The 14,667-nt window shown below is 33.9% G+C and overlaps 1 protein-coding gene across 1 annotated transcript in view; it reads right to left on the bottom strand.

The window, feature by feature from the left end:
* LOC136986726 (SEC14-like protein 2) overlaps window positions 1–14,667 on the bottom strand; it is a 51,322-nt gene that overhangs the window by 23,909 nt on the left and 12,746 nt on the right. The window contains exons 2-6 of the mRNA XM_067284315.1: window positions 8,911–8,980; window positions 8,652–8,695; window positions 7,305–7,367; window positions 7,137–7,230; window positions 1,467–1,561 (exon numbers count right to left, since the gene is read on the bottom strand). Coding sequence (XP_067140416.1) covers window positions 1,467–1,561; window positions 7,137–7,230; window positions 7,305–7,367; window positions 8,652–8,695; window positions 8,911–8,980 — 366 coding nt within the window. The remainder of the gene's footprint in view (window positions 1–1,466; window positions 1,562–7,136; window positions 7,231–7,304; window positions 7,368–8,651; window positions 8,696–8,910; window positions 8,981–14,667) is intronic.

The raw sequence follows: 14,667 nt of genomic DNA, 5'->3' as shown, positions 1-14,667 counted from the left end.
ATAAGTGAGAGTGTATTAACTAAATCCATGTCTATGTTATCAGTGATGGATGAGGAAGTGTCTGTAGTATCATTAGTGGTAATTGTTGTATGTATGTTATTATCAATGCTTGTTGCTGGATTATCCTGACAGGTTACATGATCTTCATTAATGTTAATGTTTCTGTCTGTTGATGTATTTGATCAGCAACCTGTTGTTTGATAAGTTCAAGTGTTGTTTGTGGAATAAGGTTGTTGTGTATAATTGTTCTTTTTTGATCAACAACCCTTTGTTCGGTGACAGTGAGATGAGGATACTGTTGTGTGAATCTATGGTGTAGTTGTTGTCTGTATGCTGTCATGTTTGTTTCGAGTTTTGTGATGGTGTAGTAAGTAAGGATGATAAACTCGTTCATTTCTACTGTCCATTTCATCCGTTAGCGTGGTTTTACAGCCTTTGTGGTCTGTGGTTGCATTGCCACAGAAACACCAAGGCTGGGTTGGTTCCTCACATCTGTTGAGGGCATTGCAGTAGCCATGCTTGGGCCGGTGCTGCTTTCGCCACCGGTAACCAAGGGAGACTGTGGCCTATTTTTCGAACGTGAGCCTCTGCCTAACCCACGAACGCGGACCTTGTTAACCCGGGCGACGTCCGAGCCGGTATCACACTTTGATCTGGTTATTACAATAATAAATATCTCCATAGAATGTGGGTATGGTCACTCTTAGCTTCATTTCTCCCCATAGACCTTACTGGCATGGGTGTCCCTACCAGGAGCTTGTGCTCCAGCCTGCATTGCCCTATGGATCAGTAAAATTACTGGGCTCTCCCACCACAACCAGGTGGTGACCACAAGAGAGTTATTATTATTATTATTATTATTATTATATAGTAATTATGGTAGTATCTAATAATTTTAATAAAATTTTGATTTATAATAAATTTTATTTAAACAATTGCAATAGTAAAAAATAAATAAGAACTGTTTATATTAATTACAAGTTTAAAATCTTATTATTTTGTCATTACAAAATTTCCTGCCAGTCTATGAAATTTCTCATGGACCAGAAGGAAATTTCTGTGGACTAGTGCCAGTCCACAGACCCAAAATTGAAGAACACTGATCTAGTGAACTGTTACCAAAATGTAATGATGATTAAAAGAGAATCAGTGTAAGTGCTGAAAAACATGACTATTGCTGAGTGCTGATACTGCTTCCAGTATTGGAATGGCAATGGACTAAGTGTTTAAGTATGGAAGGGAAGTATTTTGAAAGGAATCATGTAGATGTACCAGAAAAACTGAAAAATATAAATCTGATATAGTGAGTTTTCTGTGAACTTTTTGCCCACATTTCATAAATTAATTAAGTCATTTGTAAATGTTAGAAAAAAATTGTTTACATATAAAATTTAATTACCAGTATAATTAAAATTAATTAGTAATAAAATATTAAATTAAAATTTAATCAAAAAATATTTTCATACTCTTTCACTCTGATCTCTCATTTCCTGTTCACTAACTTCCATCAGTTTGACAATATATTTAATAAACTCTGATTTCTTCACAGAATAAAATAATCCTGAAAATTTTAATATAAATATAATTTATCATCATGAACAAATTTTAAGAAACTATAAAATTTTATAATCATTTTTAGTGTTAGGCATTTGGGGGGAGAAAAGACAAAACAGTGCAGTAAATTTTAAAAGGGTGCATATTGGTGCAAATATGAGGATGCTCATCTCATAAGTCACTCATTATTAATTCAGTAGTAACAACTGACAATCAATATGATAGTTTCATATGCAACTAAATTTTTAAAAATCTTTTACATTACAATGTATCCAATTTTTTACATGGTATGCTTTTTATTTGTTAAAAATAATTCAAAAAATGAATTTACATTGTTACCAAACTATTCATCTTGTGTCCTCCCTGACCTTCTGCAAATATTCTTTTTTTGTATATATTTTTTTTATATGTATTTGTTTTCACCTCTTCATTAATTTGTTGTATTTCATTCATTGTTTTTTCTTAGTTGTACAAGGATTGGCAGCACTTGTACAAGTGGAGGAGTGGATATACGGTAAAGGAAAGTAAAGTGAGAGGCAATGGTCGATCACGGTAAGGCAGTAGTGATTCCTATCAGATTCATGTGAAAATGGAAAAATCTTGCTTCCAGAAGTGTAAACTTTCCTATTGGTGTCCAGGCGTGGCGGTGAATTTTCGATTTCTGGCAGGGGATATAATGTCCACTGACAGATGTCCTTCCTCATGCCCAGCCAAACATAATGGCTTGAAATTAACTTAGTGGTTGCTGTCACTCCTGGATGAGAAAGTCCATGTAGGTAATCGAGTATGGTTTGTTGGAGATCATGCGGCATGAGGGGGCGAGGTATTCCAGATGATGTGTCACAATATAGTTCGATTTCATTAGGTGGAAAGGATTTCAGCTCTAGTTTGAGTGACATAGGATCCTTTAACAATTGATGAAGTTCCAAATCTGTAGTTTGCATTGTGGCTAGTTCTCGAAAGTCTAGAGGAGAAGCGGAGAAGCTATCCTCTAGACTTCCTGAATCTATCTCGATGCGAAAGAGAGCATCTGCTATAGTGTTGGCTGTGCCCAGAATATGACTTATGTCCATAGAGAATTGGGATATAAAATCGAGAATTTTGCCACATTTGTCATGGTGAACATTTATCTGGTTTTAGTTTGAAGGTGTATATAAGCGGTTTTTGATCTGTGTAGATCGTGAATTCACGGCCTTCAAACATGTGGCAAAATCATTTTATTGGTGTGTATATTGCCAATAGTTCTCTGTCATAAGCTGACCAATTGCGTTGATTTGATGCCAGTTTCGCTGAGATAAAGGTGACAAGTTCCCATTTCCTGTTGTGTTGCATCAGTGCTCCGCCAATCGCTGTCTGACGCATCTACCCATATGCATAGTTTAGCTCCGAGTATTGGATGGTGGAGAAGTGTGGTTTTGGCCAGTGCTTCCTTAGCTGATATGAAGGATTGTTCTGCCACTTTCAACCATTGCAGAGATCGTGATTCTACTTTCCGAGTGAATGATGTATGTTTCCCGTTTTCTTTTCCTTCTAGTAGCTGCACTAGTGGAGTGAGGATGTGTGCCGCTCGAGGGATGCATCTCCTGTAGAAATTCATTATGCCTAAAAGCAGTCTAATTTGAGTGAGAGACGAGGGTTTGGGAAATTCTCGGATGGCTCTAACTCTATCAGGGAATGGTTCCAGATCCTTTCCAGAGACCTTGAATCCGAGAAATTTGATTAATGATATGCCAAAGGTGCATTTCGACGGATTTATGGTTAACCCATATTCTCGGAGACATTAGAATAAGGTGCGAAGATGCAAGATGTGTTCTTCTTGGGAGCATGATGCTATTAGTATGTCATCGATAAAAACATATGCAAAGGAGAGTCTTCTGGTTGCTTCATTGATGAACCATTGAAAGGTTGCAGATGTGTTGCTCAATCCGAATTGCAACCTAGTACTCTCAAAAGACCAAATGGTGTCGTTATAGCTGTTTTGTGTACAGTACATGCGGTGGGTAGATGGGTATTTGATGATAGACCTTGATTAAGTCTACGTGCAAGAAGATTTGTGTTCAGCACAGTTCCGATGTGAAATCTGTGATGTTTGAAACACTGTATCTGTCCTTTATGGTTTTGCATTTAGGGCATGATAATCTCCCACGGATTGCCAATCCAAACTGTTTTTCTTGGTAACCATGTGGAGTGGTGATGCGTAATTACTTTTTGATGTTCGTATATGGCCAAGAGCTATCATCTTATCAAATTCGGCCTTAGCAATTTTAAGTCTATTGGGTGCTAGGCGACATGGTTTTGCAGTTATGGGTGGACCAATGGTTTCTATATGATGTACAACATTGTGTTTTATGGGTTGATTAGGACGTGGAGGTCTGGTGATCTCAGGAAATTCGTCCAATGTCTTATGAAATATGGAGTTGCTGGTCATTATCTTAATGGAGTGGATGAAGGTTTCTAATAATTTGCCTGGAGAGTTCACCTTTGTCTGAATGTCTGTGAGACACTTGCGTCTAAGATTTGGTACCAAATAGAAATGATACAAAAAATCTGTACCTATTATAGCCGTTGACACGTTGCCAACAAGGAATTTCCAGCAAAAAATTTTCTTTAACCCTAAATAAAGGGCGAGTGTTCACTGGTTGTAGGCATGAATTGCAGTTGTGTTTGCTGCCATCAAGGTCATTTGAGATGTGTGCTTCTTTTGTGATGAGGAGGCTGGAAAGACTGATACATCAAAACCTGTGTCGACGAGAAAGTTTGTGTTTGTTCTCTTGTCTAGAATGAACAGGTGACGAAATTGTTCTGGCAAAGTGCATGTTGCCTCTATGCTTCACCACTCTCGTTTGTTGGAAAACTACCCGGCGGAGTACATTTTTGTGCCTTTGTGCCAAAACGGTTGTGGTACCAGCAGTAGTTGATACTGCAATAGGTTGAATTGTTGCAATATCTTGAACTGCTGCGGGAGTGTCTAGAAAAATGGTCACTGTGATCCTGATGTGCCTGCATTAAACTTAATAAGCGAATTGATAAACTATCTGTTTTATCTAGTATTTTTTTGGTTACAGTTTTGGGTTTCTCAGATTGCAACACTGAAGATAAATCATTGCTGAGGTTACTTCCACCACACGGTCTGCTACCTCTGCTGCTTTGTCTACATCGAGTAGAGTAATAGTGGCTAGGATACATTAAATGGAAGTTAGAAGGTGTTGTATGAATAATTCTAGCAATAACTGCATCTGAAATTTGAAAATTTTCCGCTCAACGCTTTAGATCATGTAGTAGTTTGGAGGGTTTGCGATCTCCTAGCTATTCTCCAGCCAATAGTTTTCGTAACTCCTGTTGAGATGATTCACCAGGTCGTTTAATAAGTTCCACCTTTATGTGACCATACGGGTCTGTATGGTCCAGAGAAATAATAATGTCTCTAACCATTTATGCGACTTCCTGTGGTAAATGGGCCACTACGTAGTTGAACTTTGTGGCACTTTCCGTGATCAGCTTTGGAGATCTTAGCACAAATGTGCTTTCATACATGTGGAACCATGGCTGGGTCAAAAAAGTTATATGGAGGGATTTTTACCGCTCCAATCTCGGCCATGATCCAACGACTGAGGTCTTGAGGAAAGAGGAACGACATACCTAATGAAGGTTCCAATGGTGGATTTCGTAGTTCTTAGTCCAGCTCACCAATGTAGTGTTTTTACTACTATTGCTTTACTTTTGGTCACTCCGCGTGATAAAAACGAAAGAGACAAGATCGTAACAAAACTGCGTTTATTGTCTTTTTGCATATATGGTACATGTCTTGACGACACTGCTAACAAAAGAACAACTAACAGCCAACGGTCTTACTGGGTGAGTTCAAACTTGTTCCAGGAAGTGATGACTCATACCACCTGGGGTTCGTTGCTTGTTTTTCACGATGGTCAAGATGTGAAGAGTGGCTTTCGCCACAGTATCAAATGTGTACCCCTCCCTGCAACGTGTTTCTATCCGGATTTTATGTAAATAAATGTATATATCTGTATATATGTGTTGACATGTAAGTTCTTAAGTGTTGTTCTACATTCTCTCTTCACATGGTAACTGCTCACCTAATAACCTACATAGGGTGTCTCAAGGGATATTAGGTTTTCCACAATATTCATCACTTGAGCTTTCATAATTTACACTCAAAAATGAATTACACTAGTTCAAGTTTTATTTTATTGCTTTCCATACAATGATTCTTCTTACAGATAAAAAAAAATATATATGCAAATTTCAAAAATTTAAAAAAAAAAATTTGGCTAATACATAAAAGATTATTTCAACAACAAAAAAAAAATTAAAATTTTCAAAAGAAATGATATATTCCAGTGGTGTGTTGTCCAAGGAAGTTGTGGTAGCACCACTTCCTTTGTATTTTCTAAAATATAAATACATATAGTGCGATTATTTTCATATTTTAATGTACTTTGAATTACTTACAATTAATATTTTATTATAACCACATTATGTACTTTACTACAAATTTTTATACATGTGAAAATCAATGCTAAGATTGCTATTGTATATTCAAATATAAATTCGTATATGCATATTCCCAATGGAAGTGCTGTACTATCAAATACAGGACAGCTTCCATGGCGAAAATATCTGAATCATGTAAAGCAGCCAGATTACAGGTGTTGGCACATGTACTTTTCAGAGCACCAACCTCTGGCAGTTTAACTGGTGGATGCTACACACCAAAATATCATATAACACTTCCAACGATTCTATCCATTAGCCACTTGTAAGGAGCAATCTGATTAAGTGGATTGCTATATTTACTTATAATTAATTATATTAACAGATTTTTCAGACATAAGATCTTTAGAATTGTTATCACTTTTAGATGTTAAGAATTTTAAATATTATGAAAAACAACTTTCTGAGGCAAGTTTTAATTCTTTATGCAAATTTTATGGAGAATTTTTTGATTTATCTAAATTACATAGTTAATTGCAATATTTATATTCATGTCCAGACTATATTGGCAAGTCACTCTTAGACATAAAAAAATATTATAATTACTGACAATCTGCACAAAGATGTACTAAAAGAATAATATGATTTAATATCATTAATTTTTATTGTACTATCTATGAGTGCATCTGTTGAGTGCAGTTTTTCACTATGAAGCGAATTTATACATTGGAGATACATTGGAAAAAAATTGCCAAATAGTTAGTTTATAAAAAAAACTAATAAAAAACAAGTTCTTATATCTTTGTTTTGTGTCAATTATCTATTTTAGAATTAAAATAAACTGTTTATTTTTGTCATTTCCAGTATTTGTTTAAAATTTTTATGGAAACATAGCTTCCTTATCATCAAATGTCATGGTATGCCACTGATATATTCTATGAATAGATTGGAATGACAGTAGTGATCTAGATAATTCTAAAAATGATAATCAATAATGCTAATAAATAATAACATTAAAAAGTTGATAAGTGTTTTATGTATGAAGCTTTATGTTTTCAATGTTACAAATACAAATATTTATACAACAGTTAAAAAACATATTCTAACAAAATTTACAAAATAATTTTTACCTTTAATATCCATGTTTCCAAATGGGATTATCCAAAGAGGACAACCTTCTTTGTCATGACCAATTAATCCACCAGGAAAATATTTTAAAAGAACCTATATTTTTAAAGAAATTTTAATATATCATCATCATTATTAATTATATTTACTTTAACACTTATAAAATTTACCTCTGGTGGATCATATTCATCTATTAATGTGTCAGCTTTCATTTGATTTCTCCATTGTAGACTCTAGACATTATATTTAAAATTAAAAATTAAATATTTCTAATAGTGTAAACAGTACAGTTACTGGCCACTAGACAGTAATTAGTCATTTTAAATTTAAACCACTTTAATAAGAGTTCTATAAAAGCTATTCTGAAAATATTTCATGTCAGTATTAATAAAAGTTTATGTTGTTAATAGAAAGCAAAACTCCTGCAAGGTTTTCTGTCATTGCATGTGGCCTATAATAGGGTTACCATAAATAGTTGAAAGCAAAATATGAACAGATTAGCATTAAAAGTACTCAGACAGCAATGCAAAATAAAGGGAATTTATTCATATTTTTCAATCTAGTGAATGTAGGCATATAATATAAAGTTTCAATTTACACTTTCCTTTGAGACATAGAATACAATTTTAAATATAAGAAAACTATTTTACCACTTATTTACTCATTAGACAAATACTACTAAATTAAAAAACCATTATAATGAATGTGTACATGTTCTCTAAGGGTTATCCATAAATTACATCTGCATTTTTCTTGAAATTTTCACTCCCCCTCCCCCTCTTGTCCCAGTTGTCCAAGTTTCTGTAACCCCTCCCTCTTCTACATTCCACAAAACTCAACCCCTCCTTAAAACCTTTATCACTTTATGAATGATAGATACCATAAGTAGAAACAAAACATACAAGAAATTTTGAAATAAATATAATAAAATGCATAAACTATTTAAAATTTAATAAAATAAAGGGATGTCCACCAAAGCTCAACCTCTCCCCTCCCCCTTTCAGTATGGACATCACTTATGGACAGCCCCTAAGCAACAGCTGTTACATTTGCTTATACAAGGTTACCACCTAGCCAATAAATACAATAATTAATATCAGAAACTTAGCTCTTTTTGTCAGATTTAAATCTAGGTGGTTATGATTTAACTATTACAACAGTTAAAAAGTACAGACATTTTGTTTAATTTTTCTAAGTACAATAAGGACACTAACAGAGCCTTTAAAGTACAGGCTGTTCGTACTAAATACAAACATATGGTAACCCTACCAATAACTATATCATTTTGCATTTTCATAAAACAAAACACATTTTGGATTACATGACTGGCATTTGTAATTTTTACATGTTGGCAGTAGAAAGGCTTTTTAAAATAATGAACAAATTCATAAGTAACTATAACAATGTATTTCTTAATTTAATCTGCTATGCTGTACTTTTTTAAAATAAAAATTTTCATAAGTGGCCACGGCCAATAACTGTACCGTTTATCCATTATATTTAAGAAACATACTTACAGTTCTTAGCATATTCACTGCTTCAGTCAGATTATAATTTTTTGCTAAAATTTATATTTATTATTAATTAAAGATGATAAAAGTTTTCTGTATTGTTATTTTAAAATAATTAAAAATTACACATAAAAATGAATTTATGTATTTCATTCTCAAATATTGTGGGTATTAATTTTAATCATTAATTTGAATATTACAGGCAATTTTATTAGTAATAACTGTTTTTAATCTAATAATAATACTTAATAACTAAATTACTGACCACGAAGCCAACGAGAAAGGAAGTAATCATCATGATGGGGTCGTAAAATATCATCCATAGTTCCTCGAAACTAAAATAAATTTAAAATAAAGATCAGAATTCATTATAATTTCATTAAAATATTAAAAAATGTTAATAATAAATAACATTAATAAATATTTTGAAAGTTGTTTTATAGTGTTTCATCTTCATGGGCATCTATATTGCTGGTGCTTGATGTCTACAGGAGGATACACAATCCAAATAAGCAAAAATTGTTTATGGGACCTTGTGCCCATGGGCGTAGCCAGGAAGGGGCATGGGTGGGCATGGCCCCCCAGTTAACCTGGTGCCCCTCCCCAGAAAATTACAGCCTCTACTAGGCCCCCCATAACAAAACCCTGGCTATGCTAATGCTTGTGCACACTTGTGAACATTTTCAAAAATACAGTAGAGCATCGATTATCTGACCCCCGATTAACCGACTTATCGGTTAACTGACCGCATTCTAGTCGGCAAATTCAAATGCCCGCTAGTGATGTGGCGCTACAATATTTGGTTATGTCTTGGCTACTTTAATATTATTTTTGTTAAATTTTTGCATGTTTTAGCTGGCAGCACTGGCTCAACCATGAAAGGGAGGCTAGTAATTAAACCAGGCCTAATACACTATACTAATAATGTATTTTTTCATACTTTTTGGTTATCCGACTTTTCAGTTATCCGACCAACCCTAGTCCCCAATTAAGTCGGATAATCAATGCTCTACTGTACACTTTTTTTGCAAAAGCAGATGACCAAGATTAATTTTTTAAAGTAATGAGAGAAAAATATATCAGGCTCTGGACAGGGTCCAAGACCCTCACTAAAATCTGCTTAAAAATGTTTTTGAATAGGAAAAAAATTATTTAAAAAAAATAAGGGATATAAAATATTGTCAGTTAATGTTTACATTTTAACATGAATTGAAATAAAAATGTAAGTCTTAAGATCAAGCATCTCCAGTTGGGATAGCAATTCAGTGTCATATTAAACACTGATGATCAAACTCTTCTGTGGCCTGAATTAGTCTCGATTTCTATATGGAAACAGAGAGAAATCAGAAAGTGTAGATAAGGAATCAAAATCAGAATGGGCAATCAAGGGACTGGATGGATCAAATGGATAAAAGTCCATGTCTCAAGAACAAAGTTTTTTTGCAAGTATCTATTAATGTCTTAAAAGAAGAATAGATTTTTCCACAAAGAGTCACTCCTTGTTTGCTCATTTTTACCAAAAGATCCATTTTTTGCCAAAAGAATGATTCCTTGCTCTTGTAGGATATGCACGTGGTGAGTGATTCACAATGGAATATAACACAAAATTATGTTCTCGTCACCCGTGTTTATTTACTTTGCAGGATTCCTTTACACTTCTGACACTCCTCGTTTTTACAATAATAATCCTTTCCACATATAATTCCGGCAGATGCTCGGATAGGATCGTTATGCGACCTCGCGACAAAAGAATATTCAGCGCGTTACAAAATATAAGGACTAAGACTAATTACTTAAAACTACTTATATGACTAAAAAAGATAGGGAAGAAAAGATAGACAATAGGATAGTTGGAAGTATGATAGAAAAGAATGGGTACCCAAAGTGTCGACGATCTTGGGGTGATGGTTGCGAATACTAGATTGATAATTTTCAGTGTTGTTGATTTTGGACGTCTCTCCAATCCTCCCAATAAATCAGAAACAACCAAACACCTTAAGTTGCTGAGAAAAATTTAATAAATAACAAACGTTTTCAGCCAAACCTGTTGGCCATCATCAGGTTAAACATATTCGAATGCAAACACAAAATGGAACAAAAAATTTAAATACAAACAAAATAAAATAACGGATATATGTATAATTTATCCGTTATTTTATTTTGTTTGTATTTAAATTTTTTGTTCCATTTTGTGTTTGCATTCGAATATGTTTAACCTGATGATGGCCAACAGGTTTGGCTGAAAACGTTTGTTATTTATTAAATTTTTCTCAGCAACTTAAGGTGTTTGGTTGTTTCTGATTTAATTTTGCTGAGTGAGTTCACTTCAACCTCCCAATAAAGTTTTTCGAAGTTCCTATATCAGAATATACTTCGGATTTCTCATGAACGTTGGCTTAGGCTTACCGTCCTTTGTCCTCCAGTTGATGCTAGAACAACCTGGAGGTCTTCACAATACGTCCTGTCCCTTCGACGTCTCAGTCAAAAAGTGACCTCTCCTCCTCCACTTAGCCCCCAGGCTACCACCTCTTCTTTGTATTCTAATTAGGTCACCCCCATTTGAACAGGGAAGGGTTAGGGAAGACAGAAGTTTCTAGAAAAAGATGGACAAAAGAACTAACGAAGAGGAAGAAAATGGACTAAATACTAAGAGTAATATATACAAAAATATACAAAATAAGGCGCACGGCCACACTCTCAAGGATCTTCATTGACCAGGTGTTCTACACCAAAAACCAGAAAAATCTTTGAGTCACCTGTTGTTTTGATTTCTCTCAACTTGTGTGAAAGTTGTCACATTCACTCTTCAAGATCCATCATTTACAATCTCTATCATCACTCAAGATGTCCAACTGATGATAGCATTGTGGCTTGGTTAAGCCTTGTTTTTTTGTTTTTTCTTTCCCCACTTTTGTTCATATAGCCTTACCCTTATTGGTTGGTCCAATATGTCTCTAAAAGAAAAAAGGTCATACCGGATTGGTCAAAAAAGACTGAGGAGAAAGGAAAGATAGGGGAAAGCACCTTAAGACCATCATCTTTTTGGGACAGGAGCTTGGGAGAAGAGGACGTGTGTTGATGAAGAATGGAAAGGAAGCCCCTCTTGAAGAACAGAGACTTGAGGTTTATTTTTGCCAGTCATCCCTTTTCCCCCTCTTTCTACTATCTTAATCAGATCTTCTGATTTCTTCCAACAACCCCATTTTAATTCAGGGTCCTTATATTGTATTTTAGTTAAGGTAGAGTTGAGTTAGAAATAAGCTAGATTAAGTTCTTCTGTATGTCAGCATGTAGGACTCATTCAGTATTATTGTAAGGTTTGGTCCCAGATATTTGTATGTTCACGGGTGTGAGTTTTGTAAGTTCTTTCTTTGGAAAGACTTGTTGCTAACTGTAATTATTAAATTTTACATTTTTATCTATGCCAAGCAATTCCTTGGATTCAATTCTTTGTTCTCAGCTACAGCATCAATCTGAAGCATCTCCACATCAGAAGATTCAGTAGAGAAGAAAGTGCATCAAAGGTGTCTGCCTGACCTTCTATAGCTGGCTAGCCAAAGATCATCACCATCTTTAACAATAAGATCACAGTCTAGTGGCATAATACATAAAACTAGTCTTATCTAAACTTATGTATTATCTACCACAGTCTAGTGGTAGATAATACATAAAAATATATACACAGTGGAGAAATATGAATAAAACAGAAAATATGTATTCATTAAAAAAATATAAAAATCATATATTAAAAAACATATTCAGAAGCATGCAAAATAAAAAGTGTAATTGCAACAAGCAAAAACATAGAAATAAAAAAGAAAATAGTAAAAATATTAAAAAGAATAATAATAATTAAGAAGTACAAAGTAAAAAAAAAATTTAAGAGTTATGTAAGAAATTGAACATGGAAATGTCAACATGTCCACTTATAATAGCAAATTTTTCATGGAGTAGATATTCCATCAGGCTCATGTTATCAGCTATTCAATAAAAATAAGATCTATATGACAATGATAAACAAAAAGAGGTATATATATATATACACACACACACACACACACAAGTATTACAGGTGTTTCTTCCGGAGTTTCTTAGATTTAGCCAAAATTGTGGAATTAGACCATTAAAATATTTTAAAAAGAGAATTTAATTGAAATATTTACTTCTCTCAAAGAAACCCAGAAGTCCTAGTGTTACTCTAGCAACATTTGGGTTATTGGTTCATGGTAGGTTACTAAGCTTATTTAAAAGTTGGTAAAGTTTTTTGAGTTCTCTTGATATTTTAGCAAGTAAAGAGGGAGTGCATGGACCAAATGGGAAGGCAACAGTCCATGAAGGATTGAAAACTGACAAAAAAATATGGACCATAGAACAGATCTAGAGGATATGGTTTTACAAAAACACCATAATATCCCATGACAGACTGCAAATGATTTTCCTATCTATATGGCTTTTAAAAGTCAATTTAGTGCAAAAATAATTTCTATATCATTGTATGTGTTGGCATATTGCAATGCATGAGTGTTTATAAAAAGGTGTAGTAGGGGTGGATTCCTGGGTAAAGAAAAACACATTATTACAGATTTTTTAACATTAATTCTAAGGTTAACTTTACTAAAGACAAAGGATAAGTGGTGAAGATCGAATTGGAGTAGTGGGATCATGATTTAACAACTTTATATCATCTGCATAGGCAATAACAGAAGAATTTAAATTAATAAACAACTTGTTGATATATGCAAAAGGCCTATTCTAAGGGTTGGAATGTGTGGAAAATCATCCATGTTACTATTGTCTCCATCATCATGCATACTAGGATTCCTAATACTACTACAGTTACTATTTCTCCTCTTCTTTTCCAAATTCCCATAACATAACTTTAATCTAGCAACATGGACAACCAGAACCAACCAGAGGGCAATACACAGAATGGTGCAACTGTACAAGGCTCCATAATTCTATATGATCCAACTCTAGCAAAATTTAAAAATTGATCATTTCGTTATTCACTAATTTAATTAATTTTTGCTAATATATTTAACGGATGGTATGTTTACTATTAAATATTCTTTTGTTGTTTGAAACTTTTTTTTTTTTTATATATATATTACTATTAAAAGGCCCCACATGACAACTTTGTACTGGGTCCCACTTTTTCTAAAGCTGGCCCTGTGGACAACATCCTTATGTTTAAAATTAGAACTGTCTCCTAGGTCATAAGACCACATATGACAATTATCCCAAAAGGACCTCAATATTTCACAACAAACTTATTATTCTTTTCCCATAGCCAAACATGCTGATCTATCTTGAAATTCCTATAATGTTGACTGCAATTCTGATAGTTCCAGATTTTAATATTGAATTCTTCACAGAACTTAACAGCACTCTCCCTTAGCATACATAATTTGGAAACTAAATATTCTCTATGATCATGAAGGCCCTTTTTGGCAAAATAATGTGGGAGTCGAGGATTGAAACTATAAAGAAGAAATGTAGGTGAGTCATTAAGGGCTTTGTGAGATGTTATAAGCAAAGGAAGCAGGCTATATCAACTCATCCCAATCAGCCTCATTGTACTCTGAAGACTTTGAGAGAATAAACAAATTGATTATTGAAATTATATCTCTCTGTTAGAACACAGGCAATATGCAATAGTTATGTTTCTATTAATTTTAAACCACTTGCAAGCATCAAAGAATAAAGAGGATGTAAAATTAGTGTCCCTATCAGATATTATCATTGCAGGAACGCCATATCTGCATATAATTTTGTCAAACATCACTTACAGTTAAAACAGTTTGGTCCCTTAATGGATACACCTCCAGAAACTTTGTAAAAATATCACTCATAACAAGGAAATATTTATGCCTGTTTTGGTGCTTTTCAGAGGTCCAACAATATCCATAGCTATCTTTGAAAATGGTGAGGTAGATGTTTCATTGTGCTGATAGGGATTGTGCCCTTTATGAAGATTATCTTTCTGACAGCCTGGACATTTTTATTAGATCCTCAACTTTTC

The sequence above is a fragment of the Centruroides vittatus genome, unplaced genomic scaffold (assembly GCF_030686945.1).
Source record: "Centruroides vittatus isolate TY-2023 unplaced genomic scaffold, ASM3068694v2 scaffold_1167, whole genome shotgun sequence".
NCBI classification, from domain to species: Eukaryota; Metazoa; Arthropoda; class Arachnida; order Scorpiones; family Buthidae; genus Centruroides; species Centruroides vittatus.
The sequence above is the reverse complement of the archived record's forward strand: the minus strand, read 5'-3'. Positions and strand labels throughout refer to the sequence as shown.